This window comes from Leopardus geoffroyi, chromosome C1 (genome assembly GCF_018350155.1).
Source record: "Leopardus geoffroyi isolate Oge1 chromosome C1, O.geoffroyi_Oge1_pat1.0, whole genome shotgun sequence".
Taxonomy (NCBI): Eukaryota; Metazoa; Chordata; class Mammalia; order Carnivora; family Felidae; genus Leopardus; species Leopardus geoffroyi.
Genome location: NC_059328.1, coordinates 11,818,037 through 11,842,859, shown reverse-complemented (window position 1 = coordinate 11,842,859; position 24,823 = coordinate 11,818,037). Strand labels below are relative to the sequence as shown.

The 24,823-nt window shown below is 58.2% G+C and overlaps 1 protein-coding gene and 1 long non-coding RNA gene across 5 annotated transcripts; both read left to right on the top strand.

Moving 5' to 3' along the window:
• Window positions 1-1,208: 1,208 nt before the first annotated feature.
• On the top strand, window positions 1,209-4,513 carry LOC123599933. Its single transcript, XR_006713363.1, has 3 exons — window positions 1,209-1,288; window positions 1,784-1,923; window positions 4,168-4,513. It is a non-coding gene; the product is annotated as an uncharacterized LOC123599933 (long non-coding RNA).
• A 4,217-nt stretch (window positions 4,514-8,730) lies between these two features.
• On the top strand, window positions 8,731-24,574 carry ARHGEF19 (Rho guanine nucleotide exchange factor 19). 4 transcript variants are annotated; one of them, XR_006712048.1, is made up of 16 exons: window positions 8,732-8,894; window positions 12,648-13,091; window positions 13,505-13,786; window positions 13,948-14,056; window positions 14,133-14,209; window positions 14,518-14,780; window positions 15,565-15,725; window positions 15,831-15,983; window positions 16,284-16,413; window positions 16,551-16,625; window positions 16,795-16,884; window positions 17,063-17,223; window positions 19,464-19,622; window positions 19,946-20,025; window positions 21,684-21,979; window positions 24,564-24,574. XR_006712048.1 is itself a non-coding variant. In XM_045475787.1 (16 exons), the coding sequence occupies exons 2-16, from the start codon at window positions 12,677-12,679 to the stop codon at window positions 22,366-22,368; spliced, it is 2,418 nt and encodes an 805-aa protein (XP_045331743.1). In that variant the 5' UTR covers window positions 8,733-8,894; window positions 12,648-12,676; the 3' UTR covers window positions 22,369-22,767. The 4 variants fall into 4 exon arrangements, 3 of the variants coding, with proteins under 3 accessions (XP_045331745.1, XP_045331743.1, XP_045331744.1); XM_045475787.1 differs by lacking the exon at window positions 24,564-24,574 and adding an exon at window positions 22,211-22,767 and having other exon boundaries at window positions 8,733-8,894; window positions 21,684-21,788; XM_045475788.1 differs by lacking the exons at window positions 8,732-8,894; window positions 24,564-24,574 and adding exons at window positions 10,550-11,567; window positions 22,211-22,767 and having other exon boundaries at window positions 21,684-21,788.
• Window positions 24,575-24,823: the final 249 nt, after the last annotated feature.

Below are 24,823 nucleotides of genomic sequence, written 5' to 3'. Positions count from 1 at the left end.
AGGACACCGGCCTGCTCAGCGTCATCCACGTTTATACACGGAGGTGCTAGTTCCCTCCTCATTTGAATTTCAAACGCGAAAACGCGTCCGTCAAGGCGCTTTTGCAGGCCGGAAAGGACCCTCGCACAAAACGGGATCTGCCACCTCCCAGCCAGGGTCGCAAGGGAAGAGGCCCAGGGCTCTGGCCCGCCGTGCACTTCGCCAAGCTGAGCGCGCCTTGGGAGCTGCTCCTGTTCCACGCGGAGGAAATGAGAGGAGTGGGGAGGGGTCGGCCGGGTCGCCGAGTTTTGCCAGGCGCGCGTCACCCTGCTCTCCTCCTCCTCCCCCAGGCCCGACCCACCCTGGATTCGGACCGCTCTGCAGGGCCGCCGCGGCGCCTGCGCCTGAGCAACTCTCTGCAGCAACACGTGGCCAAGCGGCGGCGGGACTTCTGCAGGAGCCCAGACCGCAGCTCCTCGCGAGCCGGGAGAGGCGGGGCGGGGCGGGGCCTTCCGCAGAGGGGCGGGGCCTTCCGCAGAGGGGCGGGGCGCTTGACTCCCTAGTTCCTCGCGGAGGCAACTCCCGCCTAACTCGCTTGAGGTCTTTAGCCAGTCGGTGTCCTAGCGGCTCCCAGTGCCTGATTCCCACCCGTTCGGCCCCCCTCAGGTGCTCATCTGGCTGGAACACACCAGCCCAGGCTGAGCTTTGTGGGGAGATGGGCTCTCTGGCTTTAGCAACTGGCGCATCTCAACCCTGTGTCCCCAGCCTAGAGACTAGACTCTGCACTCCCATTGTGTTAGGTCTCGCACTGGGCAGAGGGCTTCTGACCCCTGCTCTGCTCACAGATTCCTAGGCAGGGATTCCCACGACTCCTACTTCTCCAACACAAAGAGGCAGAGGTGGTGAGACAACTGCCCGGGGGTGGCGGGGGGGGGGGGGGGGATGGGGCAGGGACCTTAAGGGGAGGGAGCTGACGCCAGGATTCTTTCTGGCAGGTGGCAGTCTATGCGAAGTAGAAATGCACAGAGATGGCCATTTCCCGTCTACTGGCCAGGGGAGTTGACCCTGCAGCCTTCCCACTGCATGAACTGGAGATGACCCAAGCTCAGCTCTCTCCCACTGCCGGGGCATCAGGAGGGAACCCTGCAGCCCTCTCTCCTTTCATCTGCCTGGGGCCCTTTGACCCGCCCAGGTACCAGGTGCCTGATGCAGACTCCACCCCTCACCAATTGCTGTGCTCCTGCTGGGCTTGCTGGAGATGCTGGCACAAGTACCAGCCCCTGCTGTATGAGGGTACTCTGGGGAGAAGGTGGCCATCTACTTTACCTGGCACTGGGGGGGGGGGGGGGCTGGGAGCTGGGGTCAAGTACAAAGATGGCGGCTCGCAAACTTTGTCGTCTTGTCAGGCTTCTGCACAGCCTCGCTGCTGCCTGCCTGCTGCCCTTGTGGGCACCCCGGTCTTTATTTCTGGCCTTATTGTCATGGGCACCAACACGCCAGCATGAGTGGCTGGAGCTAGGGGCAGGAGGACCGGCTGGGTGGGCCAGATCAGATGGTTGGTTGAGGATAGACTCTCCCAGGATGGAAACTTTGCTCATAGGGAACAGATCTGTGCCATGAGCGTACCTTCCTCATGTGCCCACTCTGCCATACCTGTGCCGTATGGAATAATTCCAAGATCTGCCCCATGGCAAGGTGAGACAGGGACAAGAGCAAGGGAATGGGTAGGTGTTTGGGACACCTGGGTCTGGCTGTGGGGAGGCAGTGCTGGCCCTGCAGTATGTCCCCTCGCCCTTTCTTGCAGTTGGGCTACTTCTCTATCTGGGGACTGTGTTCTTCAGCATCTTTATGTCCTTGTGGGCCACGGCCTTCCTGGAGCACCGGAAGTGCAAGAGCATCACCCTTGTCCACCACTGGGACCGCAGTGACTTCCAGGAAGAGGAGGTGAGGCCCAGCTCAGCCCGCCAGGTCCAGAACTCCATTTCCCAGAGTTCTCACAAACCACAAGGCATGCTGGGAAGAGACTAGACTTTGGAGTCCAAAATTCCAGGATCCAAATCTGGCTCCTTCCTACACCTCCCAGGTTACTTTTCCACCTGCCCCTGGTATCAAGATGATATAAGGTTTGGTGAGGTTAAAGACTGGGTGCATTTAGGGTCTTAAAGAGAAACTTTGGCACAGGGAAGAAGGGGGGAAGCATTCCACTCACCCATCCAGCCAGCCACCCACCAGCCCATCCAAACACCTAATCATTGATCCTGAATCTGCTTCTCTCCACCTCCACTGCCACTCCCTCCCCTGCCCCCTGTCCCCAGTCCAAGCCACCATCCACCATCGTTTCACCTGAACCACTGTGGTAGCCCTCCAAAGGTCTCCCTGCTCCTGGACTTGCCCTACTTAATTTCTTTTCAGCTGCCAGGGTGATCTTTTGAAAACACAAATCATGTTGTGCATTGTCCTCCCCAAAGCCTTCCAGTAGGATGCATTCTCATATGGGATGCATTAGGTTAAACAGATGTGGGGGGAGTGAAAAAGCAGGAAGGAAACATTGAGGTAACAGTCAGTGTGAATGGTGCCCCCTAGAATAGTGCGGTATACAACTCATGTGACCTAAAGAATGGCCCTGCCTTTGCACACATGGTTCCTCCCTGCCACCACCACCACCACCACCACCACTGTGGGACACTGTCTTTCCACCCTCTTCTTACTTAGCATCGTTCCTGCATAGGACTTCTTCGCAATTACGTATTTGTGCTTATTTGTTTGATGTCTGTCTCCCCAACTAGACTGTAAAGTCCATTAGGGCTCGGGCTTTGTCCAGGCTGTTATCACATTGTATCCAGTATCTACTGTAGAATAGTATGCAGTCAGTTACAAGTTACCAAACATACTAATCCATGATCTATTACACATTATATCCAGCATCCATCCCACCCGGCTTTCATCTGCTCACCCACCTAGCCATCCAACCATCTATGCACCCACCTGCCCTTCCACTCACCCACTTGTGCACCCACTTACAGACACGTGCCAATTGTTGGCCTGTCCCGTTTACCCACCCATTTGTCTTCCTACTGCCCACCCATCTGTCAGTCTATCCAGCCCTCTCCCACAAGTGCATCCATTTGTTGTTTACATTTCTTTTTACCTTCACATCCATCCATCCATCCATCCATCCATCCATCCATCCATCCATCCATCCATCCACAGGCTCTTAGCCAGGCCCTTGAGGGGTGGGGAAGGCCCTGCAGAAACAAAAATAAATGGAACCTCATTCCTGTACTTCCGGAGCTCCCTGCACAGGCGGAAAAAGATGGGGGCTCCCCCCACCCCAGGGTTGTGACACCCAGCCTGTCGGGCTGCAGGAAGCATATCTATCGCCTCTTTGGACAGGAATGTATGTGTTTGCTTTGGGCCCAAAGAGTTTGCTTTGGGCCCAGGACCCAGTGATAGGCTTGAAGGAGTCCTTCAAGGACTGCACCCGCCTTCCCCACCTACTCCCCAGCTCTTCAGTCATCCTCGTCATGGTGAGGGAGCTTTGGGCCTTTGCTTTGGAAGGACCATACCCTCCAGAGTGGGCTGGGATCCTGGGGGCCTGCCCTCCAATTCTGACAACCTCCTTGCTGGCGCCCCGCTCTGTGTGGTGATGAGGTTCCTGGTGTCAGTCACCATTTTACTGTGCCATCATCAGCAATGGCTGATGCCTTTTCACACAGGCAACCCCATGTCCATGACCCGAGTGTGTGCCCCTTTGGGGTAGCAGAGGGTGGGGGCACTGTTCTAGACTCGAGGCACAATATGGGCATCTTCAGATTCCTCCTACCCCTACCCACCTGGCTGGGCTTCAGGTGATGGCCATAGGTCTGCCACAATCAGCAGAACTGTGCTCAACCTGGTACTGATCCTCCTCTTGGGTCAGGTCTGTTACTTGCTGGCTGAGCAGCTCACCAGGTGGGGTGAGTGAGGGCAGGGGCTCACAGGGGTGCCCAGGAATCATTTGAGTCCTGGGAGCCCTGAGGCAAGGCTCCATACACCTCAAAGCCTTCAGCTCCCATCTTGGTGTCCCCAGCCTACTCAGCCATCCTCAAATGAAGATGGCCAGGGGCGCATGGCTGGCATTAAGTGAAAGTGGGTTGGGGACAGAAGCATATGGACTGACCCTGCTAAGCTGTGCCTTCCCCCTTATAGCCAATAGAACTCTGACCATCTCTACCTTTTGCCCAGAGATGCACAGAACCCAGACCTTCCACGAAGACCTTCACTTTCAGAGTCTTCTTCTTTGAGTTTGTCGATTTTCTACTTTTCCTTCTACATGGCATTCTTCAAAGGCAGGGGAGAACCCCCTACCCCACCCGGGACTGTTGCCTCCCAACAAAGTGGGCCAACAGAGTGGCATCATCCTTGAACATCCAGATTTGTTTCTACCAAGGTCTTGCCATTGACCTTGAAATTGGTCCTCGATTTTCCTGGGCTTCAATTTTCTCAACTGTAATGTGCTAACACATCATTGGGTCAATATGAAACGTCAACACCTGCATTCATTCATTCACTCAGCCCTTAAGGTGGCCCAGGTCTGACACCCCACTTCTCAGCGCTGCCGTTTGTGTTCATTGCCATCTTTGTGGCAGGTTTCCTGCTGGCACCCCTCTTTGCTGTGCTCAACAACTGGGTGGAGATCCGACTTGGACACCCACAAGTTCGCTGTGAGTATCCACCGCCGGTGGCTAAGCGGGCACAGGACATTGGAATCTGCCTGCTTCCGCTTGAGGCTCCGGCCCACCTTCTGGTCATTATGAATGTGAGCATGGGGCGGAAGAGGGGAATACAGGGGCAGAGGGGGAAATGGAGATTAGAGACTGGGAAAGGTGGCTTAGGAATAGGGAAACGGGTGCTGAATTCCAGGGTCAGAGATAGAGAAATAGAGGCAGGGGGCTAGGATTCTGGGCGCTGGCTCATCTTGCCCACACAAGTGGGTTTGGGCCCAGCTGGAGGTGAGTTTGGAGGTTGGGCCCTGGAATCTCTCTGGCCCTGCAGGCTTTCCTCCTCGTCGCCTTCACCTCGGACTTAACGCGTCTCCTGTACGAGTACGAACACTACAGCCTGCTGTATGTACAGCTTTGTCAACTTCACACCTGCACCCACACCTCCAGCCTACCTTGCCCAGGAGGACCACTGCCCTGCCCTGGGAGCCTTCAGGCTGGGATCTGGGCCTCTCTGGGAGGGGCGGGGCTCCGGAGCCCGGGGCCGGCGGGGCCTGGCTGGGGGCGGGGTGCTGAATCTGGAGGCGGAGCGGGGAGCCGGTGGGAGGGGTGGAGCGGGGCCTAACCGGGAGGACCGGAAGCTGAGTCTGCGCGGCGGACTGCCGGGCCGAGCGGAGGGGGTACGGGCTGAGGGGGCGGGGCCAGACTCCAGGGCGGGGCGGGGCGGGAGAGCCTCGCGGGACCCCGCGCGCTCCTCAGCTCAGGTACGCGGCCTTTCGCGCGACGCACAGGAAAGCTGCTGGCCGTGCGTCTGGGTTTCACCATCTCCTTCCAGGTATTTGTGTATCGGACAGACCTGGGTTCAGCTTCTGGCTGCCGCCGACCAGCTGTAAACGGGGCTATGCTACAGAATAGAATCTAGAGGGTCGTAGTGAAGATTCGGTGTCACGCATTTGCACAGCGCCCAGCACATTGCAGTAGGCAATTAGCACGGCTACTATTATCTTTAGGCAACAGAGCTGGACGAAGGCGAGGAGGCCTGACCCCTCCAGCTTTGCTCAGGATCCTTTCTCCAGCCCTGCCTCTCCATCAGGTCCCTAGTGTTATACCTGTGTCTTTGGGCAAATGATAACTGCTTTATGCTTCAGTTTCTTCACCTGTAAAACGGGAACAGTAATTGTACTCCCCTCCTGGTGTTGCTGGGAGGATTGAATGAATTAATACCCGGGAAACCCTCAGAATGGTGCCCTGCACTGATACATTCAGCTAGCTAAGGGACTCATTCTCTCTTTGGCTCCTCCTCCCCCCAGCATGCGGTGTTCTCCGTGCGCCTCCTCGCCTGGCTGGTGCCCGACGTGCCAGCCGCCCTGGTTGCCAAGGTAAAGCGCGAAGCGCTATCTGGCCGAGCAGGAGCCTGCGGACGACCGGGAGTCGCTGCTTTCGGTCCGCGCTGCTAACGGATCCTGGCTCCTCCCCCTCTGAGCCTGCCCTCCCCTCGACCCGCCCTCAGACCTTAGCTCCGCCCCCTCTTGCTCCGCCCTCTGGTTTGGCCTCTCCTGGAGAGAGAATTGGCCGGGAGTCCCTACGGTTTCTGCCTGGCCCCGCCCCTCGCCAAACCCCGCCCACGCCACGCCCCTTCTATTACATTCTCCCCACCTGCGTCCCCTCTGCTCTCGAAGGCCCGCCTATTCACCCTGACCAAGCCACCATGCTTTCTGTCCTGTGCAGCAGGGGCTCTGTCCCCAGAGCTCAGGACCAGGGGCGAGTGGGGAGGGGACTTCCAAAAACCTGGATTCCCCAGATGCTTCCTTCCATTTGGGGTCCTCTGCTTCCGGCTGGGGTCTTGGGCAGTACCTTGGCCAGCGGCCCCAAGGTTGGCCTGGGAGAGCTCTAGGGAGACCGTTAGTCCTGCATTGCCTTCCTCTCCCTGTCCCCGTCTCCTGCTCTGTGTGCAATGCGGGCAATAAACCTCTCTCTGTCCCCCAGCGTGCCACCTGGTTCCCGCACACACTGTGTAGTGTGTCTTCACTATGTCGGGATGTTCTGGAGGCCAAGGGAGTGGAGGGACCCTAATCACTCGGTATTGAATGGTCACCAGTTGGTGGGGGAGAGTTCGTTGGGATCTGGGCCCAGGACACCTACCCATTATGCTCACGGAGGCCTGCAGTGTACGACTAAGAGTAAAGGGTTTAGTAGGGAGAGCTGAGACACCTCCCCACGGATGTTTGCACACTTTTCGCCAGATCCTCCCCAAAGCCTGGTGATGCACTCCTTTGTTAAGGACTCAGGTTGGGGGTTGGGTCAGAGACCTGGGTTTGAATATTAGTTCTGACACCTATTGGCTGCACGACCTTGGGCAAGTTATTCATCCCTTGAACCTCAGTTTCATATCTGTAAAATGGAGACTTCATAGAGCCAACGAGAGATTTAACGCATTTAATGTGATACCTCCCCTGATTTAACCCGTACAAGCCTCCTGTCCTCATGTGATAGTGGGAGCAGTAACAGTATCGACCTCATAGGGTCGTGGCAGAGATTAAACGAAACTTTTCAAAAGTCTGCAGCTCTGTGACTTGGCTTTCCCCGAAGATCTGTATTACTACGTGTTTTTGCTAACCGGAAGAAATCCAAAGAACGTTTTTGCTTTTTTTTTTTTTTAATTTTTTTAACGTTTATTTGTTTTTGAGACAGAGAGAGACAGAGCATGAACAGGGGAGGGTCAGAGAGAGGGAGACACAGAATCCAAAACAGGCTCCAGGCTCTGAGCTGTCAGCACAGAGCCCGACGCGGGGCTCGAACTCACGGACCGCGAGATCATGACCCGAGCCGAAGTCGGCCGCCCAACCAACTGAGCCACCCAGGCGCCCCAGAACGTTTTTGCTTTTACGGAAAAAGGTGAAAAGGGAAATAGCGTTTGGCACGCAGCGACCCCCTGAGCAGAGAGCCTGGCCCCACCAAGCTTTGCCCTGGTGCGACCCTCAGCATGTCATTATCAAGCCACCCGAGCTTTGTGCTTTATCTCCATCTATTTTGTGCATCTGTTAGCAAGATATGTCCTAAAGTATCAGAAAAACCCAAGAGAGGTTATTTTTGGGGGGTATGGAAGTGCTAAAAACATTTTTCCAAATAAATGAATGACGATTGCTTCTTCGCTGCACGTCGTTTTGGCTTAGGAAAGATTTCACAGGAACGCTCTACTTTTGGATAGGGAGGGAAACCTGTAAATCAGTGTGAACTGCTCGGAACAGTGCCTGGCACATAGTGGACAGTAAGTTATTAGCAACACGAGTATTGGTATTTGTGTACGTATTCATATTACTACTATGTGCCTGGCAACAACTACCGAGCACTTAAATGAATGGCAAGAGAGTATTAGGAAGAAAGCAGCATTCCCTTTCCCGGGTTCGGGAAGATTGCTGGCCGTAGAGTAGGCCCTCCTTACTGGAGGCTGGTCCTACTTGGGCTGTTGGTTTATTGAGGGCTCATTTGGTGTGGACTAGAGTCTGGGAAGGCTTCCTGGTGGAGGAGGCCATTGGAAATGGCAAAGGTGGGTCATTCCAGGCAGCCGGGGTGGATGGGTCATTCATGAGAGCAGTGATGCTGGAAGGGCCGGCCAGGATGGTCCTGGATGCATCGTGTCACCAAACTTTCACGATTTCCATCTCCCCGCCCTAGAGATGAGCATTCCCATTTTATAGATGCGGTAGCCAGCTCAGAGAGGGTCAGCAGAGGGGGAACTGCAGAGTTCTCAGGGTCCCTGAGGAGTCCAAGGCTCGGGAGGTTCTCTGTGAAGCCCCTCCATTCCCAGCGTGTCTCACGTTTGGGAAGCTCCAGAAAAGGGAGTGACATGTTTCCCAGGAAGAAAAGCAGTGCTTCCCCCATCTTTAGGACATCGGTCTGGGGTCCTTCGGAGCCTCTCCGGGGCATAGGACTCCTATTGTTCCAGCCCCCCTCTAGTACCCCAGACTGGCCAAACCGGTTCTGAGGAAGGGGGGCGGGGAGCAGGCACGTTGAGACAGCCGTCTGCCCGCCTGCGAGGTTCCCTCCGCCTTCGCCTCCCCCCTCCCCGCCCCACACAATACCCAGGAGTTTGCACTGCCCGGCTCGGGGGCCATGCCGACATCGCCCCCTGAGGACCCGGCTACAACCCCAGAGCCCCCAGGTGGTCTGGAGCCCTGGACCGTGTCGGAGGCTGGACGGAGCTCCCTGGCTGAGGTAGGGCCCCACCCTGCTGCCTGCAGCCCCACCCCTCCCGTCAGTCGTTCCAGAGTGAGTCCTTTGTGCTGCTTGCCTGGTCTCTGATCCTGGCTCCCACCCACTTATGGCCTCCTGGGGCTCCACAGCCCGTTTGGCCTAGATCCCCTTTCCAGCCACGACCTGCCACTTGGCTTTGTCCCTTGAGGGGCAGAGGGGCTGTGGCAGGGCCCTACTGCTCTGGGCATCGGGACAGGGGCACCAGGGAGGGAGCAGGGAAAACCCGGGCACAGGAAGCCAGAGGTGCTCTCCCTGGACCATGGTAGTACCCAGAGACCCTCTCTGCCAGCCTTGCCAAGTGGGCCTATTGTCTGTGTGATTAGCAGTGCCCACTGGATGGGACCCTCCCTGGCCCCTGCCCATCCTTCTCCGCCTGCAGAGACACTCATGATGACACGGGTCTCCTAGAGGGGGCAGCCAGGAGGGCCCTTATGTGCTACTTTACAGATGGGGACACTTGAGGCCCAGAAACAGGCTGTGACTTGCCTAAGGCCACACAGCCAGTCGGGGTCAACACTGGGCTTGGACTCTGGCAGGGCCTTTCCCCTGTGGGTTCCAGAACGACTATTGGCACTAGAGTATCCTGTGATCGTGTCTGGGGCAGGGAATGTCCCTGCTACTTGGGGCCAGTTCTCTTCCTGTGGCTTTTTCCTCCCCCCCTTCCCCCTCCCCCCCCCCCCCCCCCCCCCCCCGCCACCAGCAGAGATGAGCTACACGTAATATGAACAGAGCTCTACTCCTCCTTGGTCCCCCAGCACTGAGGTTGAGTGGGCCACATCTTTGGAAGGCCACAGCGCTGGTATCTCAGCCTGTGTATCCCCTGGTATCCCAGGGTCATTCCCATTGCCCTTTGGTCTGGACAGAGGTGGAGGCTGACTCACTCCTGACTTCCTCCCCCAGGGACCTACCTCCAGCCTGTCTCTCCAGAAAGCCTTCTACCGCCTTCCCTCAGCGTTCACCCAGCCTTCTCCTCTAAGTCTTTAATACGCAGGTGATCCTGCCCCAAGGCTTCCCCCATTTATCCCTGTAACTCAGAAGGGTATAGTGGATGTGTGCTCCCTGCCTTCCAGGAGCTTCCAAAATCCAAGTGGAGAGGCTCACCCAGAATGCAAGGGAATAGAATACTGTGAGTCCTTACAGAAGCAAGTAGGACTTCTATGTTGAGGACTTCAGATTCCTGGAGAGAAAGGGACCTCTCTGGTGGGCAGTGGTCTCGTGTCTCATTCCGCATGCTCCTACAAAGAAGAGTGGGTCTCATCCTCACTGCCTCACTTTCCCCATCTGTGTGATGGGGGCAGTCAAGCCACCTGCCTGACTAGAGAAAGACTAATCACAATACTCAGTAGAATGACTATCAACTACAAAGCTCCCACTATGTGCCAGCCGCATTGTACATGCTATCACGAATTCTCATATTCGTGTTTTATTATTTTTTTTAACATTTATTCATTTTTGAGAGTGAGAGAGACAGAGCATGAGCAGGGGAGGGGCAGAGAGAGAAGGAGACACAGAATCTGAAGCAGGCTCCAGGCTCCGAGCTGTCAGCACAGAGCCTGACGCGGGGCTCGAACTCACAAACTGCAAGATCATGACCTGAGCTGAAGTCAGACGCTCAACCGACTGAGCCACCCAGGCGCCCCTCACATGCGTGTTTTACAGTTGGCACGACTAGCCTATCTACCAGATGAGGGAACAGAGATGTGCTCAGATGGACAGAGGTTTAAGGTACAAGCTAAAGCTGTGCCTGTGGGGAGGGCCTGGACCCTTAGGAGTAACTGTCTCTTAGGAGCAGCCCCACCCCGCCCCAGGCAGGGACTGAAGAGAGCAGGGGAGCAGTTGGGCGCCTGTGCAGAGTGGTCCCCTGCCGGGTCCTCTTCCATCCCTCTCTCCCAAGGTCACTGACACTGTCACTGTTCCTCTCAGGTCAAGATTTTCTCCCTCTCTATGTTTACTGGGTCCCTGGGTATTTCGGCTGGAACAGTTTGTCATTACTTCCTCCAGGAAGCCTTCCTGGAATGCTCAGGTCAAGTTGAGCGCCGATGGTTCCTCTGCCTGGGCTCCTGCCAACCCAGATTGTAACTGTTTTCAGTTTTAACTCCCTCACTGGACTGGCAACCCCGCGGGGCACAAAACATTTGTTCATCTGTCTCCCTGGGTTTCTCTGTGCTTCTCATCTGTCTCTGAGTATCTGGTCTGCGAAATTTTCGGTGTCTCTGTCTCTCTGTCTCCATCTCTGGGTCCCTGAATGTCTTGGCGTCTGTGGTTTTCTGGGTTTGAGTCTTTTGGGGTCTCCGTTCCGAGATGCTGCCTAAGGGGTCTCTGTATCTCTGGGTCCCTATCTCTGTCTCTGTCCTCTGGGTCTCCCTGCCCTGCCAGGCTGGGCACTGCTCCTCTGGCCTGAGGGGGCCCCTGGGGGGGGGTCCATGCTGCCCCGCCTGCCCACAGTGAGGCCAGGCTAGGGTAGGCCCCCGCCCAGCCCGCTGCCTGCTCCCTCCCTCCCTACCGCTTGCCTCACCACAGGGTTTGATGAATCAAACTCTTTGTCTGGGTGGGATCTCCCCCAGCCAGCTGGGCAGAGAGAGGGCTTCCCCTGCCGGAGCAGAGCAACATCAGCAGAGGCCCTCGGCTGGAGAGGTGAGGGGGCTGCAGGAGGGCAGCCAGAGGAGGGCCACGGGGGAAGGGCTGTGGGGGCCGCGATCCCTCAATCAATAGGCCTGTCCCGAGGCTCCGGCAGACTCCTTGGCATGACTTCCTGCCCAGAGAGGACCCGGTCAGCTGGCTTGATCCCGGGGGCTGGGAGCTGGGGCAGGGAAGGACCCCTTCTCTCGCCCCAAGCCGGGGAGCGGGGACATCTCCCTGCCCTTCTCCTGGGAGGGCCTAGCCTGATCCGGGTGGTGGCCCGCCTGCCAGTCCGTGACCCTCCCAGCCAGCTTGGCAGGGTGTGGGCACCACTCAGCGTTGAAGGCTGTAACTCTGGGCACGGGAGAGGAGGTTGGGTAACACCAAGGCAAGGACTTCTGGGCCCGTGTGTTTGTGTCTGGATCCTGGTGTGTGAGTGTGAATGGAACAGGAGTGAGAGCTCGAGTGGATACACAAGTATCAGATGGGTCGGCATGTGTGTCTGTATGTGTGTATGAGAGACAGAGAGTCGGTGTGAATGTATGTAGTTGGGTAAAAAGTGTGTGACTGTGAGAGCCTGCGAACGTGAAATGTCTGAGTGTATCTGTGAAAGTGTGTATGTCCGTGTGTGTCCTTGGAAGAAAGCGTGTGTGCAAGTCCATGGAACATACGTGTGTTTGTGTGACAGCGTAGGTACCTGTATGTCTGAGCCTGTGTCAGCGAGAGCTGGAAGTGTGCGAGGTGGTTAAAAGCGCAGCCTCAGAAGCTACGCTGCCTGGCTTTGAATCCTGGCTTCACCACATACCAAAGGACCTCTGTGCCTCGCTCTCCTCACCTATAAAATGGGGATGATAATAGCATCAGCTCAGGGTTGTTGTGCAAGTGCAATAATATATCCAAAGCACTTGGCCCGCCATTCGGTAAGTGTCAAATGAGTAGGAGCTTCAGTGGGAGCTATTGCCATGCAGTTGGGCGTGTGAGTGTGCTGGTACAGATGTGGGTACACAAGGGTTTGTCCAGGCCTCCAAGACAAAGGGGGGCTTGCTGGCCAGCCCTGCTGTTCCGTGTCCGCCTCTGACACCTTTTCCCCTACAGGTCCAGGTGGGTGGCAGAGCAAAGGAGGAATGGACTGTGGGCCACCTGCCACCCTCCAGTCCCACCTGGCCGGGCCACGTGGCACTGCCCGCCGCCCAGTAGCTGTGTGCCAGCAGGAGAGTCTGTCCTTTGCAGAGTTGCCCACGCTGCAGCCCCCGAGCCCTGTGTGTCTGGATCTCTTCCCCGTCGGCCCAGAGGAGCTGCAGGCTCCTGGCAGCCGCTGGTCCCTGGGGACCCCTGCTCCTCTCCAAGGGCTGCTATGGCCACCATCCCCAGGAGTCTCAGACAGCGAGATCTCCACCAGTGGGGGAATGCGGCCCAGCAGGGCTGGCAGCTGGCCACACTGTCCCAGTGCCCAGCCCCCAGCTCTGGAGGGACCCTGGAGTCCCCAGCACCCACAGCCACAGCGCCGGGCCAGCCACGGCTCAGAGAAGAAGTCAGCCTGTGAGTCACTCTGGGTGGTGGCCCAGTGGGGCAGATAGGGGAGAGGCTGGGTGGTTCTTTCGGGACTCTTAAGCCCCTGAGTTCTCCAAACGGGCAGGACAAGTGGTAGGTTTTAGTGGTAAGGGAAGGAACTGGAGCTCAGGGAGGACAAGTGACTTGTCGGATGTTGCACAGCAAATGAGCGGCTGCCCTGGGCTCCTTGGCCCCTTGCCCACTGCAGTCAGGCACTGTGCTCTCTCTACCCCTCTTGTTGATCCCATTTTGGGGGGGGACCACATCCTGGCAAAAACATTGGCCTTTCCCTGAGGCGTGTCCTTCAGATTGCTCAGGGCCACAGGGTAGCAGCAGGCAGGAGTAGAGAGAGCGCCCAGTGGATGGATGCCAGCCTGTGCTCTCACCCCACTTGCCTGCAGGGCGCAAGATGCGGGTGTACCAGCGTGAAGAGCTCCCTGGCAGCCCTGAGGCCCATGCCGTCTTCCTGGAGCCTGGCCAGGCAGCAGAGCAAGCCCTGAGCACAGAGGAGCCTAGGCCCCTGGAGCTGTCTGGGCCCTCCCGGTTAGGCCTGGAGGGGCCTGAGCGGAGGCGCTTCTCGGCCTCTGAATTGATGACCCGGCTGCACTCTTCCCTGCGCCTGGGGCGGAATTCAGCAGCCAGGGTGCTGACCCCAGGGTCAGGCACTGGAGCAGCTCGGGAAGGTACCAGCTTCTCCCCTGGGCCCTAAGAGCAGGCCATGAGCCAGATGCAGCAGGGGCCCTGGCGCACACCTGAGACTGGGTGCTGGACAGCTGGAGGATGGCACCCCAGGTGCCCAGCGCCATTCTTGGAGCCACCCGCCCTCAGCTCTCGCTCTCTCCAGGGAAGGCGTCCGGAAGGGAGTCGCGCGGTGTAGAGACGAGGGCGGACGGTACGGTGATGCCAGCCCCTGTTGAGCTGAGCGGCGGCCATAGCGGCTGGCCCGAGCCCAGGTACCATCTCCTACTTCGAGCTCGGCCCGAGGAGGGGTGCAGGCGAAGAAGGGCCCTGACGCCGTCCCTTTCTTAGGCTGGACGCGCACGAAGAGCTGGCTCTGGGTTCCAGGAGCGCCAGCGAGCGGCGCCAGTCCCGGTTTCTCCTTAACAGTACGTGGGAGGAAGGGCTGGGGGCCCGGGGGGTTGGGGGAGTTCGGAGGTTGGGATCTTGCGAGAGAGGGAGGGAAATGAATGTCAGCAGCAAGCACGCGGCGGCTGGCACGCAGGGGGCGCGCCAGCCGCGTTGACGGAACGGATGAGGGAGGGAGGGAGGGAGTGCGTGCGCGGGGCCGCCGTGTCCCGCGACCCGAACCTTCCGAAAGGCGCGCTTAGGGAGGCGGGCTCTCGGGGAGCCGGGCAGGAGCCGGGCCGGGCAGCCGGGCGCCCCACGGCCCTCCCCCGCCCCTCTCCCCGCCCAGCGGTCCTCTACCAGGAATACAGCGACGTGGCCAGCGCCCGCGAACTGCGGCGGCAGCAGCGCGAGGAGGAGGGCCCGGGGGACGAGGCGGAGGGCGCGGAGGAGGGGCCCGGGCCGCCGCGCGCCAACCTCTCCCCGAGCAGCTCCTTCCGGGCGCAGCGCTCGGCGCGAGGCTCCACCTTCTCGCTGTGGCAGGACATCCCCGACGTGCGCGGCAGCGGCGTCCTGGCCACGCTGAGCCTGCGCGACTGCAAGCTGCAGGAGGTGGGCGCCGGGGGTCGGCGGGGCGGGGTGGGCGGGGCTGCCCGCCGGGGAGGTGGCGCTGGGGCCCGCGGGGGGCGGGGCCGGGAGGACGAGGTCCCGGGACTCGGCGGGGCCCTGGGGTACCCGGCCAGTGGGACTGCGACCGGCGGGAGGTGGGCAGGGGCCTCAGCGGGGAAGGCGGGGCCACAAGGGGGCGTGGCCGGCGGGACCGTCAATGAGAAAGGTGGGTGCCCGGGACCCGACAGGGTGGGCTGGCTGCCGGCGGGCTGGGAGCGGGGCGGGAGGCGAGGGCGGCAGCCGGACGAAGGGGTGGGGTGAGGGGCGGAGTCAGGCCGGGCGGGCTGAGGTGGGATCGAGAAAGCGAGGACAGGGGAGGGGCAGAGCCCTCGGGAGGGAAAACGCGTGGTGCGCGAGCGACTCTGCTGGCCTGGGACCGGGGGCGGGGCTAAACGCAGGGCTCCCCGCGGAGGGGCAGGGCCCCTGGAGGACTAGGGCCCCGCCCAGTGGGTGGAGCCAGGGGCTCAGTCACGGTCTTCGGTTGGGTTTGAACAATTGCGCGCGCCTGGAGATGGGTCCCCTGAACCCGCCTGCCCCCAGGTATTCGGAGGTGGGGCTAGAAAAGGGGCGGGGACACGAGGGTGCGGCGTCTAACGCGGTGGTGGCCAGGGCTGGCGCAGCCGGGGGTGGGGGGTGAAGGGGCAAGGAGGGGGAGGAGGGCGGGAGGGAAGCGAGGTCAGGGATGGGCCGTTCCGGCTCTTTCGACCCCGCGTCCACCCACACTCAGGCCAAGTTCGAGCTGATCACGTCCGAGGCCTCATACATCCACAGCCTGTCGGTGGCCGTGGGCCACTTCTTGGGCTCTGCTGAACTGAGCGAATGTCTAGGGGTGCAGGACAAGCAGTGGCTCTTCTCCAAACTGCCTGAGGTCAAGAGCACCAGCGAGAGGTGAGGGAGTGGTCCGGTCAGGGGTGTTGCGGGGGCGGGGGAGGGGGGGCCCAGGTCTGGGCTCTCTCCTTGGCCCTGACCCTGACCCCTCGCCGGACCCCTCAGGTTCCTGCAGGACCTGGAGCAGCGGCTAGAGGCCGATGTCCTGCGCTTCAGCGTGTGCGACATTGTGTTGCGCCACTGCCCAGCCTTCCGCCGGGTCTACCTGCCCTACGTCACCAACCAGGCCTACCAGGAGCGCACCTACCAGCGCCTGCTGTAGGGCGGGAGGCTCTGAAGGGCGGGGGAGAAGGCGGGGAGGGGGGGGGAGGGAGGGTAAGAGGGGGGTCTTAGGCAGGAGTGGGTACAGAGGACTGGGTGAGGAAGGGTGACCCGGGAGGGGAGGAGGTCCTGAACAGGCCTCTCTGTCGAGGATGAGGTTAGATCCAAGCGCCAGAGGCAGGAGGGATGTACTGAGAAGGCACCTGAAAAACCAAGGTGGTGGCTGGGGTCATGGATCCTGGCCGTTCGTGGGACCAAGAACCGATCCGTGACTCCAACCCCCTCCCCATCTTTCAGTCTGGAGAATCCCAAGTTCCCTGGCATACTGGCTCGCCTGGAGGAGTCTCCCGTATGCCAGCGTCTGCCCCTCACCTCCTTCCTCATCCTGCCATTTCAGAGGATCACCCGCCTCAAGATGCTCGTGGAGGTACCTAGAGGGCTACAGCGAGGGCCGCGTGAGGAAAATGGTGCTGTGCCCTCCACAGCCCCTCCGGGTACCCACGGGTGGGCAGGGTTATAGGTGGAGGTCATGGCCTGCCTCACTGCACCGACCCCACCCTCCAGAACATCCTGAAGAGGACAGCACAGGGCTCAGAAGATGAAGATGTGGCCACCAAAGCCTTCAATGCGCTCAAGGAGGTGAGCTCGGCTCCCGAGGGCCTCCCCCAAACACCCGCATGTCTCTGAATGAGCCCCCGCCATCAGAGCCTCTGGTCCCCAGGAGGGAGTCTGAGGCTAGGCTCTGGGAGCCGGGGTTGGGTGGGGGGGTGGGGGGGGGCTGCAGGTGACCCACCCACGGCCTCCCCAGCTGGTGCAAGAGTGCAATGCCAGTGTGCAGTCCATGAAGAGGACAGAGGAGCTCATCCACCTGAGCAAAAAGATCCACTTTGAGGGCAAGGTGCGTGTCCGCAGCTGGGGGGATGGGGTCCACAAAGGGGCAACTCTCATTCCCTTCCCCCCTGGGCACTGGGAGCCAGTTCATCACCGTCCACCCCCTCCCATTCCCTGTTCTGTGCTCTTTGCCCTGCTGTCCTGGGCCTGACCTGCCCTCCCCCTTGCCTCTTCCTTCTTTCCAGATCTTCCCACTGATCTCTCAGGCCCGCTGGCTGGTTCGGCACGGGGAGCTGGTGGAACTGGCACCGCTGCCCGCGGCACCCCCTGCCAAGCTGAAGCTGTCCAGCAAGGCCGTCTACCTGCACCTATTCAATGACTGCTTGCTGCTCTCCCGGCGGAAGGAGTGAGTCTGGGCAGGGTGGGGGGAAGGAGACTGGAGCCAGGCTCCCTTCTTGCCCACCATTGGGCTCACAACCACAGCCACCATTGGGCTCAAGAACCACAGGTCAGACTGTGCTGCCCAGGCACCCCGAGCCTTGCAGACTCCCCCAGGAAAGGCAGAGATGTGAGGCGAGTCCATTCCATTTCCCAGACCTAAGAATCAAGGGCTGGACTGTATGGGGAGGACTGGACGCTACTCTGAACCTAAGCCAAGTAGAGCAGAGATTAAGAGCTCGATCCTGGAGCCCCCGCTCCGCCCTGAGTCATGATGGTGATGGCCCACATTTGCTGAGTCTGTGCCAGGCATGCTGTGTGGATTATTCTCTGTACTTCTTTAAACATCTCCCTGGAAAGTAGGCTCCCTTATTATTCTCAAGGTCGTGGAGCTAGTAAAGGCAGGAGCCAGGAGACCGGGTCCATCTGATGTCGGATCCCAGGCTCTTAACCGTTGTATTATCCTGTCTTCCGTCTGTAAGATAGAGACTACCAGGTAGGGAGACTCAGTGTCGTAATAATACGTGGAAAGGCCATAGCACAGTACCTGGCACATGGTGAACGCTCAGCATTAGCTGTGAGTGGTAAGTTTGGGATGAGTGAGAAGACTTTCCGAGGGAGGTAAGCCTTAAGGCTGGACGCGATGAAGAATGGACTCCTTGCACTATGGGCAGGGTTCGTTCCTGATTCATTCATTCACTCATTCATTCAAATGTCCCCGAACCCCTATTCTCTCCCGGGCCCTTTTGGGTGCCAGGGACATAAAGATGAATGAGACTTGTTTTCTGCTTACAGGAGCTCTCAGAACAATTCAAATACATCCTGATAACCACCTGGTTAGGGTTTTGATGGAAAGCATCCCCTGGCATGGGGTGAGAATCAGTAAAGCTTCAAAGAGGAAGGGACATCTGAGCTGGGTTTTGAAGCATAAATAGGACTTTGCCAGGTAGAGGAGGAGTTTGGGAGGATATATAGCAAAGTCACAGTGAGGCGTAACGGCAGATTGTGTTCAGGGGATGATGAAACCCCCTCTAGGTTTGTAGAGGGGAAGGGCAGGAGAAGGAAGCTGGGGTGTTGAAAGTCATAGTACAGGGGCGCCTGGGTGGCGCAGTCGGTTAAGCGTCCGACTTCAGCCAGGTCACGATCTCGCGCTCTGTGAGTTCGAGCCCCGCATCAGGCTCTGGGCTGATGGCTCAGAGCCTGGAGCCTGTTTCCGATTCTGTGTCTCCCTGTCTCTCTGCCCCTCCCCCGTTCATGCTCTGTCTCTCTCTGTCCCAAAAGTAAATAAACGTTGAAAAAAAAAAAAAATTAAAAAAAAAAAAAAAAAAAAAGAAAGTCATAGTACAGAGGTTGGGCGTCCTGAGGGCCATGGGGAGTGTGGAGAGTGAAACAGATGAGTGACATCTTACTCCCGGCCAGTTTGGGGGATGGACTGGAAGGGGAGAGACCAGAAGCTGTGGCAGTTGTCCCCAAGTGACAATAGATGCTTCAGAACTGGGCGGGGGGGGGGGGGGGGGGGGGCTTGTGGTAAGTGGATTCCAGGAACAATAGGGAGTTAATGGAGCTACTGGCTGGGTGTGCAGGGAGAGGGAGGGAAGAGGCAGGGAGAGGGAGGCAAGGGGCGCGAATGACGGTTGAGTTTCCCCCGGGGCACCCTGATGGAGTATTTCCCCGGAATGGGGAACAGTGAAACGATCCGGTTTGGAGCGAGGCATACTGACTTCGGTTTAGATGGGTTGAGAAGAAGGGACCCGTGGGACATCCTTGACCCACCCACCTGCCCCTTCTTCCCACAAGTGTTTATTGAACCCACACTGTGGGCCAGGAGGGGCAAAGCGCTGGGATAGAGTGGGGCAAACAAGAGACAAAGTTCAGGTTCTACACCAGTTAGAGAGACAGACCCTAAACAGGGCAGGGTCTCCTCCGAGTGGCTCTCCGTGGGCTCTTTAGAACAGGGACCCACGGGAGAGGTGCAGAGAGAACTTGGAAGCTCACCTGGGGCAGCGACCGGCTTTTGTCACCTCCTCTTCCGTCAGGGAGCCGGCAGGAATGGGGTCCCCGGCTGTTAGGGAGGTGCTGTCTTGCACAGCCAAGTTTCCTTGGGGAGGGAGCCAGAGTTCTCCTTCGGATCAGAACTCACCTGTCCTGAGGGTGGGGCTGGGAGCCTGGGGAGGAGCCAGGCTGACCTCACCTCCCCGGGCCCTGCAGGCTAGGGAAATTCGCCGTGTTCGTCCATGCCAAGATGGCCGAGCTCCAGGTGAAGGATCTGAGCCTCAAGCTCCAGGGCATCCCCGGCCACGTCTTCCTCCTGCTGCTCCTCCACGGGCAACACGCGAAGCACCAGTTCCTGCTGAGGGCCCGGACAGAGTGAGTGGGCCTGGGTGTGGGGAGAGAGGACCCCTAGGAGGGCACGAGGCCTTTGACCTCTGGCTGCAGGACGGTGGCCTGAGGCAGGACACGGGTGGGGCTGGCGTGGGGGGCGGGGGGGGGGGGGGCGTGCTTCTGGGCCCGCTCTGTCCTTAGGCTCAGAGCTGGGTGGGGCACGGGCTTGGGGACAGGGCTGTGGGGTGGGCCCTGGGGTGGGTCCTGAGTCTGGACATCATACCCGATTCTCCCAGCCCTGTTTCACCACTCTGGCCCTGGGAGATTGCACTTTGCGCCTTGTGACAGCTCAGCCTCCCCCTCCCTAGAAGTGAGAAGCAGCGGTGGATCTCGGCCATGTGCCCCTCCAGCTCCCAGGAGGACAAGGAGGTCTTCCGCGAAGGCCAAGGTAGCAGCCTGCTGCACCCCCCGCCCCCCGCCATCACCCACTTCTAGGCCCACATCCCCTGGGGCTGGGTCCTTCCCTGTCCTCCAGTCCTGGTGCCATGTTGCCCGCAGCCCAGCAGGGAGAGAGATCAGCTGACCCCGGGGCGGTCGGGGCGGCTGTGCAGAACCTTGAAGAGGGGTGGGTTTTACACACGACAGGCCAACACCCCCCCCCCCCCCCCCCCCGCCATATGCACAGGCAGCACCCTGGAGATGACAAAGCCTTTTATATCCTCCCATCTCGTCCCTACAGAAACCCACTTTACAAGCTAGAACACAGGTTCAGAGGGGTAGAGTGACCTGTCCAAGTAGGTGGCGGAGCTGAGACTGGAACCCGGGTCTGTCTCCGTCTCTGCCCTGGTTGTAAAGAGGACAGGAACCGGCATGGCCAGGGGGTGGGGGGTGGCGTAGAGGCTTCTCTCTGGGGTGTGAATGAGGCTGGTCAGCCAGAGTGCTGCCCAATCACAGAGGACCTTGAGGGAGCAGATACCAGGCAGCTATTGAAGGCTTTTGAGCAGGGGAGTTAGGGCTGAGCTAACGAAGGGAGGGGAAGGGAACTCATTTCTACCCATACCTGCCATGTGTCAGGCCTGGTATTAGGGGCTTTTATATGCATTTACTTTACTTAATCCTCATGACAAGCCTGTTAAGTAGACTCTTCCCCCCTCCCCCCGCCCCCTCCCATATCTGAGAAAACAGGCTCAGAAATGTTAAGTAACTTGCCCAAGGTCAGGTAGCCCATGGGTAGCGGAGCTGGGATTCAAGCCAGGTCTGGCCCCAAAGTCTGTGGTTTTCCCAATACTGCCAGCCTGCCGGCTGTGGTAGAAGGAGCCTAGGGCCTAGACTGAAGCCGGTTCTCTGGCTTGGGCTAGGAGTCCTGTTTGGGCTGTGGGGTGAGCTTCCCACAGCTTCCAGACAGTTGGTCAGGGAAAGGCCCTGAAGGATGAAGAGGGGCGGCCATGAAAAGATCCGGGGAAAAGCACTCCTGGGAGGAGAAGCAGCCAGTGCAAAAGGCCCTGAGGCAGAAGGGAGTTCAGAATATTTGGGGAACAGCAGGGCAGCCAGTGTCGCTGAGCTTCGTGAGCAAGGGGGAGAGGGGAGGAGGAGAAGAGGGGAGGCTAGCAAGAAGGCAATGCCATCCCAGGCACGGCTTTGGAGGCTTGGGGAGGACTCTGGATTTTATTTTATTCGAAGAGGACTGGGAAGCCCTGGAGGGTTGTAACTGGGGGAGTGATGTGACTTGAGACCCAGTTGAGAAGGATGGATTAGAGAGAGCCCCAGAGAAGTAACAGGGGCCTATGAAGGGGCCATTACCGTTTTGTGGGGGGGTGTCTGGGGGCAGTTGGACGTCGGCCTGGAGGTCAGCATCAAGGTGTCAGATTGAGCTGGGGAGGTGAGAGCCCTGGGCACAGAAGCAATAAGCGAAGCCGGGAGGGGCTGGATTCACCTAGGGCTTGTGTTTCGGGTAAGAGAGGAGAGTGGCCAGGGCGGGCAGAGGGAGGTGCAGAGGAAATGAAGCCGCAGTGGCCACCCTCCTACCCCTTTACTTCCTCCTCCTACCCCTCCCTGCCCCCTCTTACATTCCCCTGGGGACTCCCTCACTCTCCCCTGGGCTGTCAGACCGCCCCCAGGTTCAGTGTGTCAGGACATACAAGGCACTGCAGCCAGATGAGCTGACCCTGGAAAAGACTGACATCCTGGCAGTGAGGACCCAAACCAGCGACGGTGAGAAGGGCCTCCTGGGAAGGCCTCCCTGATGGGGCTTGGGTGGGTAGGAGGTAGCTAGATGGCTAAGATATCACAGGAGAAGCTTGTGCAAGTGTTGATCAACCACAGCATGCAGGAATCAAGTTAGACAAGAGGAGGAACTTCCTGCTCATAAAGGTGTAGGATTTGGAGTGACTGATGGGGGGAGAGTGGGAAATACCCTTCGTGGAGGATGTCGGGAAAAACAGGTCAGAAGTTCACCTGCAAGTCTGCCAGAGGCAGGGTCCTTCCTGGAGCCGGGAGACGCTGGGATGATGTCACCTCGGCCCAGGGGGTGCAGACAAGGCTTGCATCAGGGCCTAGGCGTTGCCTTGCAGACCTGGCCCTGGTGTCCCTTCGATGCCACTCACGGATGCTGCTCCTGGCCTGTGTGCCTGTAGGCTGGCTGGAGGGGGTCCGCCTGGCAGATGGTGAGAAGGGGTGGGTGCCCCAGGCCTACGTGGAAGAGATCAGCAGCCTCAGTGCCCGCCTTCGAAACCTCCGGGAGAAAAAGCGGATCACAAGCGCCACCAGCAAAGTGGGGGAGCCCCCCGTGTGATGGGCAGCCGCGGCCTGGGACATCATGCCCGGCTCCTGGACAGGTCTGGAGGGACCTGTTGTGTCCCATGCCCCAGGCCATCGCGGCTGCGCCTTGGCCTGGCATCGAGAGTATAGCCTGTCTTCGTGTTCCTTAAAGTCCACGCTTTGGGGCCAATGCCGGTTTCTTCCTCTGGCATAGGGACTGCACAGGTGGCATATGGCAAGGACTTGGGGCCCCCTCCCTTCACCCTGCCAGACTCTTAGTCCCTCTGGCAGGGGCCTGGCTCTGGTGCTGTTGGGTGCTGGGACTTGTATGTATATATGTATATATTATCTGGGATCTTCTGGCCACAGCCTGCATGGGCCCTGGTTGCTGTGGGTTTTCTGTAAATAAACTCCCATGATGCCTTTGCTTGGAGTCTGTGAGCTGTCTGATGCTGCCCCCCACCCCCACCCCTTGCCCCACTTCCCCAACTAAAGGTCGGCGGGGGTGGGGGGTGTCTCTGGCTGCCTCTCAGTGGGGATTTGTCTTTCTATAGAGTTCACATCTTTTTAAAAATTTTTTTAACATCTATTCATTTTTGAGAGACAGAAACAGAGCGCGAATGGGGGAGAGGCAGAGAGAGAGGGGGACACAGAATCCGAAGCAGGCTGCAGGCTCCGAGCTGTCAGCACAGAGCCCGACACGGGGCTCGAACCCACGGACTGTGAGATCATGACCTGAGCCAAAGTCAGGTGCTTAACCAACTGAGCCACCCAGGAGCCCCCATAGAGTTCACTTCTTAACCAGAGGAGGGTGACAGCAGGGCTGTGGATGAATTAGACTACTTTTGACGGCAATTGACAAAATTTCAGATTCAAATAGGCTTAGAGATTAAAGAAAATTTATTAGTTCTTGTGTTTGTTTCTTATAGCTTTCTGTAACAAATGATCACAAGTTAGGTGACTTAAAACAACAGAAATTTATGCTCTGACTGTCCTGGAGGCTAGAGATCTGAAGTTGGTGTCATTGGGCCAAAATCCAGGTGTTGGCAGGGCTGTCCCCTGTCCTGCAGTGGGTGTGTGCTCCAGGGGAGAATTGTCCCTTGTCTGTTCCAGCTCTGGTGGGTACCAGCTTTCCTTGGCTTGTGGCCACATCGCTCCAGTCTCTGCCTCTGTGGTCACATTGCCTTCTCCTCTGTGTGTTTCTGTCAAATCTCCCTCTGCCTCCCAAGTATAAGGATACATGTGATTGCGTTGGGGTCCGCCCAGATAATCTATCTCATAATCCTTAACTCAAATCCGACCTGAAAAATCTATCCCCCACCTTGGTGACTCGGTTGATTAAGCATCTGACTTGAGCTCAGGTCATGATCTCACGGTTCCTGAGTTTGAGCCTGCATTGGGCTCTCTGCTGTAAGCACAGAGCCCACTTTGGATCCTCTCTCTCTGCCTCTCCCCTGCTCTCTCTCTCTCTCTCAGAAATAAATAAACATTAAAAAAAAATCTATTCCACCCCCCTTGGTTATCATATAAGATAACATTCATAAGATCCAGGGATTAGGATGTAGATAATCTCTTAGGGGACCATTTCTCAGCCTACCACAGTTCTCATAACTAAGAAGTCTATAGGCAGGTGGGCTTCAGGCAAGGTCTGATGTCACTGAGGACTCAGCTCTTTCCATTTTTCTACTCTGTGGTCCTTGGTATTGTCTTCATCCTAAGGCTTCCAGGAGCTTCTTTATTCACATCCAACACGGGAGGAGGAAATTGTCTTTGTCCCAGCGTTCCAAGTCAAAGTCCTGGGATGCTTTTTGATGAGACCAGCTTGGATCATGTGGCTACCTCTAGGCTGATCACAGTGGCCAGGGGGGTGGTGTGTGTTGACAGACCTAGCTTAGGTCATGTGTTTTATCCCTGGAGCCAGGTTGGGGAGTTATCTTTCCTGGAACCCCATGGATTCCCAAGTGGAGTTTGATGGCTCCTGCACAGGAGTGGTAGCTGCTGGGGAGGCCAATGTTCATGGAAACGCAATCATCTGAGAGAGTAGAAGCACCTGGGAATGAGCTTGGAGATGTGAGCACACGTGGGGGGACCAGAGCCTCCTCATCCCTCAAAAGGAGGCCGTGGGGCAAAGAAACTATGAGCCAGAGTGGTCCTAGAAGACAAACGTGGGCAGATGGGGAGAAGCTCAGACCCATGAAGAACCTTTTGGGGATGACCTTCTAACATGAGGTGGTGTAGGGGCGCCTGGGTGTGGCTCAGTCGGTTAAGCGTCCGACTTCGGCTCAGGTCATGATCTCACAGTTCGTGGGCTCGAGCTCCGCATCGGGCTCTATGCTGACAGCTCAGAGCCTGGAGCCTGCTTCGAATTCTATGTCTGCCTCTCTCTCTGCCCCTCCCCCGCTCGCACTCTGTCTCTCTTTCTCTCTCAAAAACAAACATTTAAATAATTTAAAACTAATAAGTAAAAGAATCTTCCTGGGGACACCTGG

What these genes read in the sequence shown, in the direction of transcription:
- ARHGEF19 (XM_045475787.1), top strand. Translation starts at nt 12,677, where the DNA reads ATGGACTGTGGGCCACCTGCCACCCTCCAGTCCCACCTGGCCGGGCCA. An exon ending in AGCGGCTGGCCCGAGCCCAG is followed by an intron (nt 14,057 to 14,132) that starts GTACCATCTCCT and finishes TCCCTTTCTTAG; the next exon opens with GCTGGACGCGCACGAAGAGC. An exon ending in GGTCTTCCGCGAAGGCCAAG is followed by an intron (nt 20,026 to 21,683) that starts GTAGCAGCCTGC and finishes CTGGGCTGTCAG; the next exon opens with ACCGCCCCCAGGTTCAGTGT.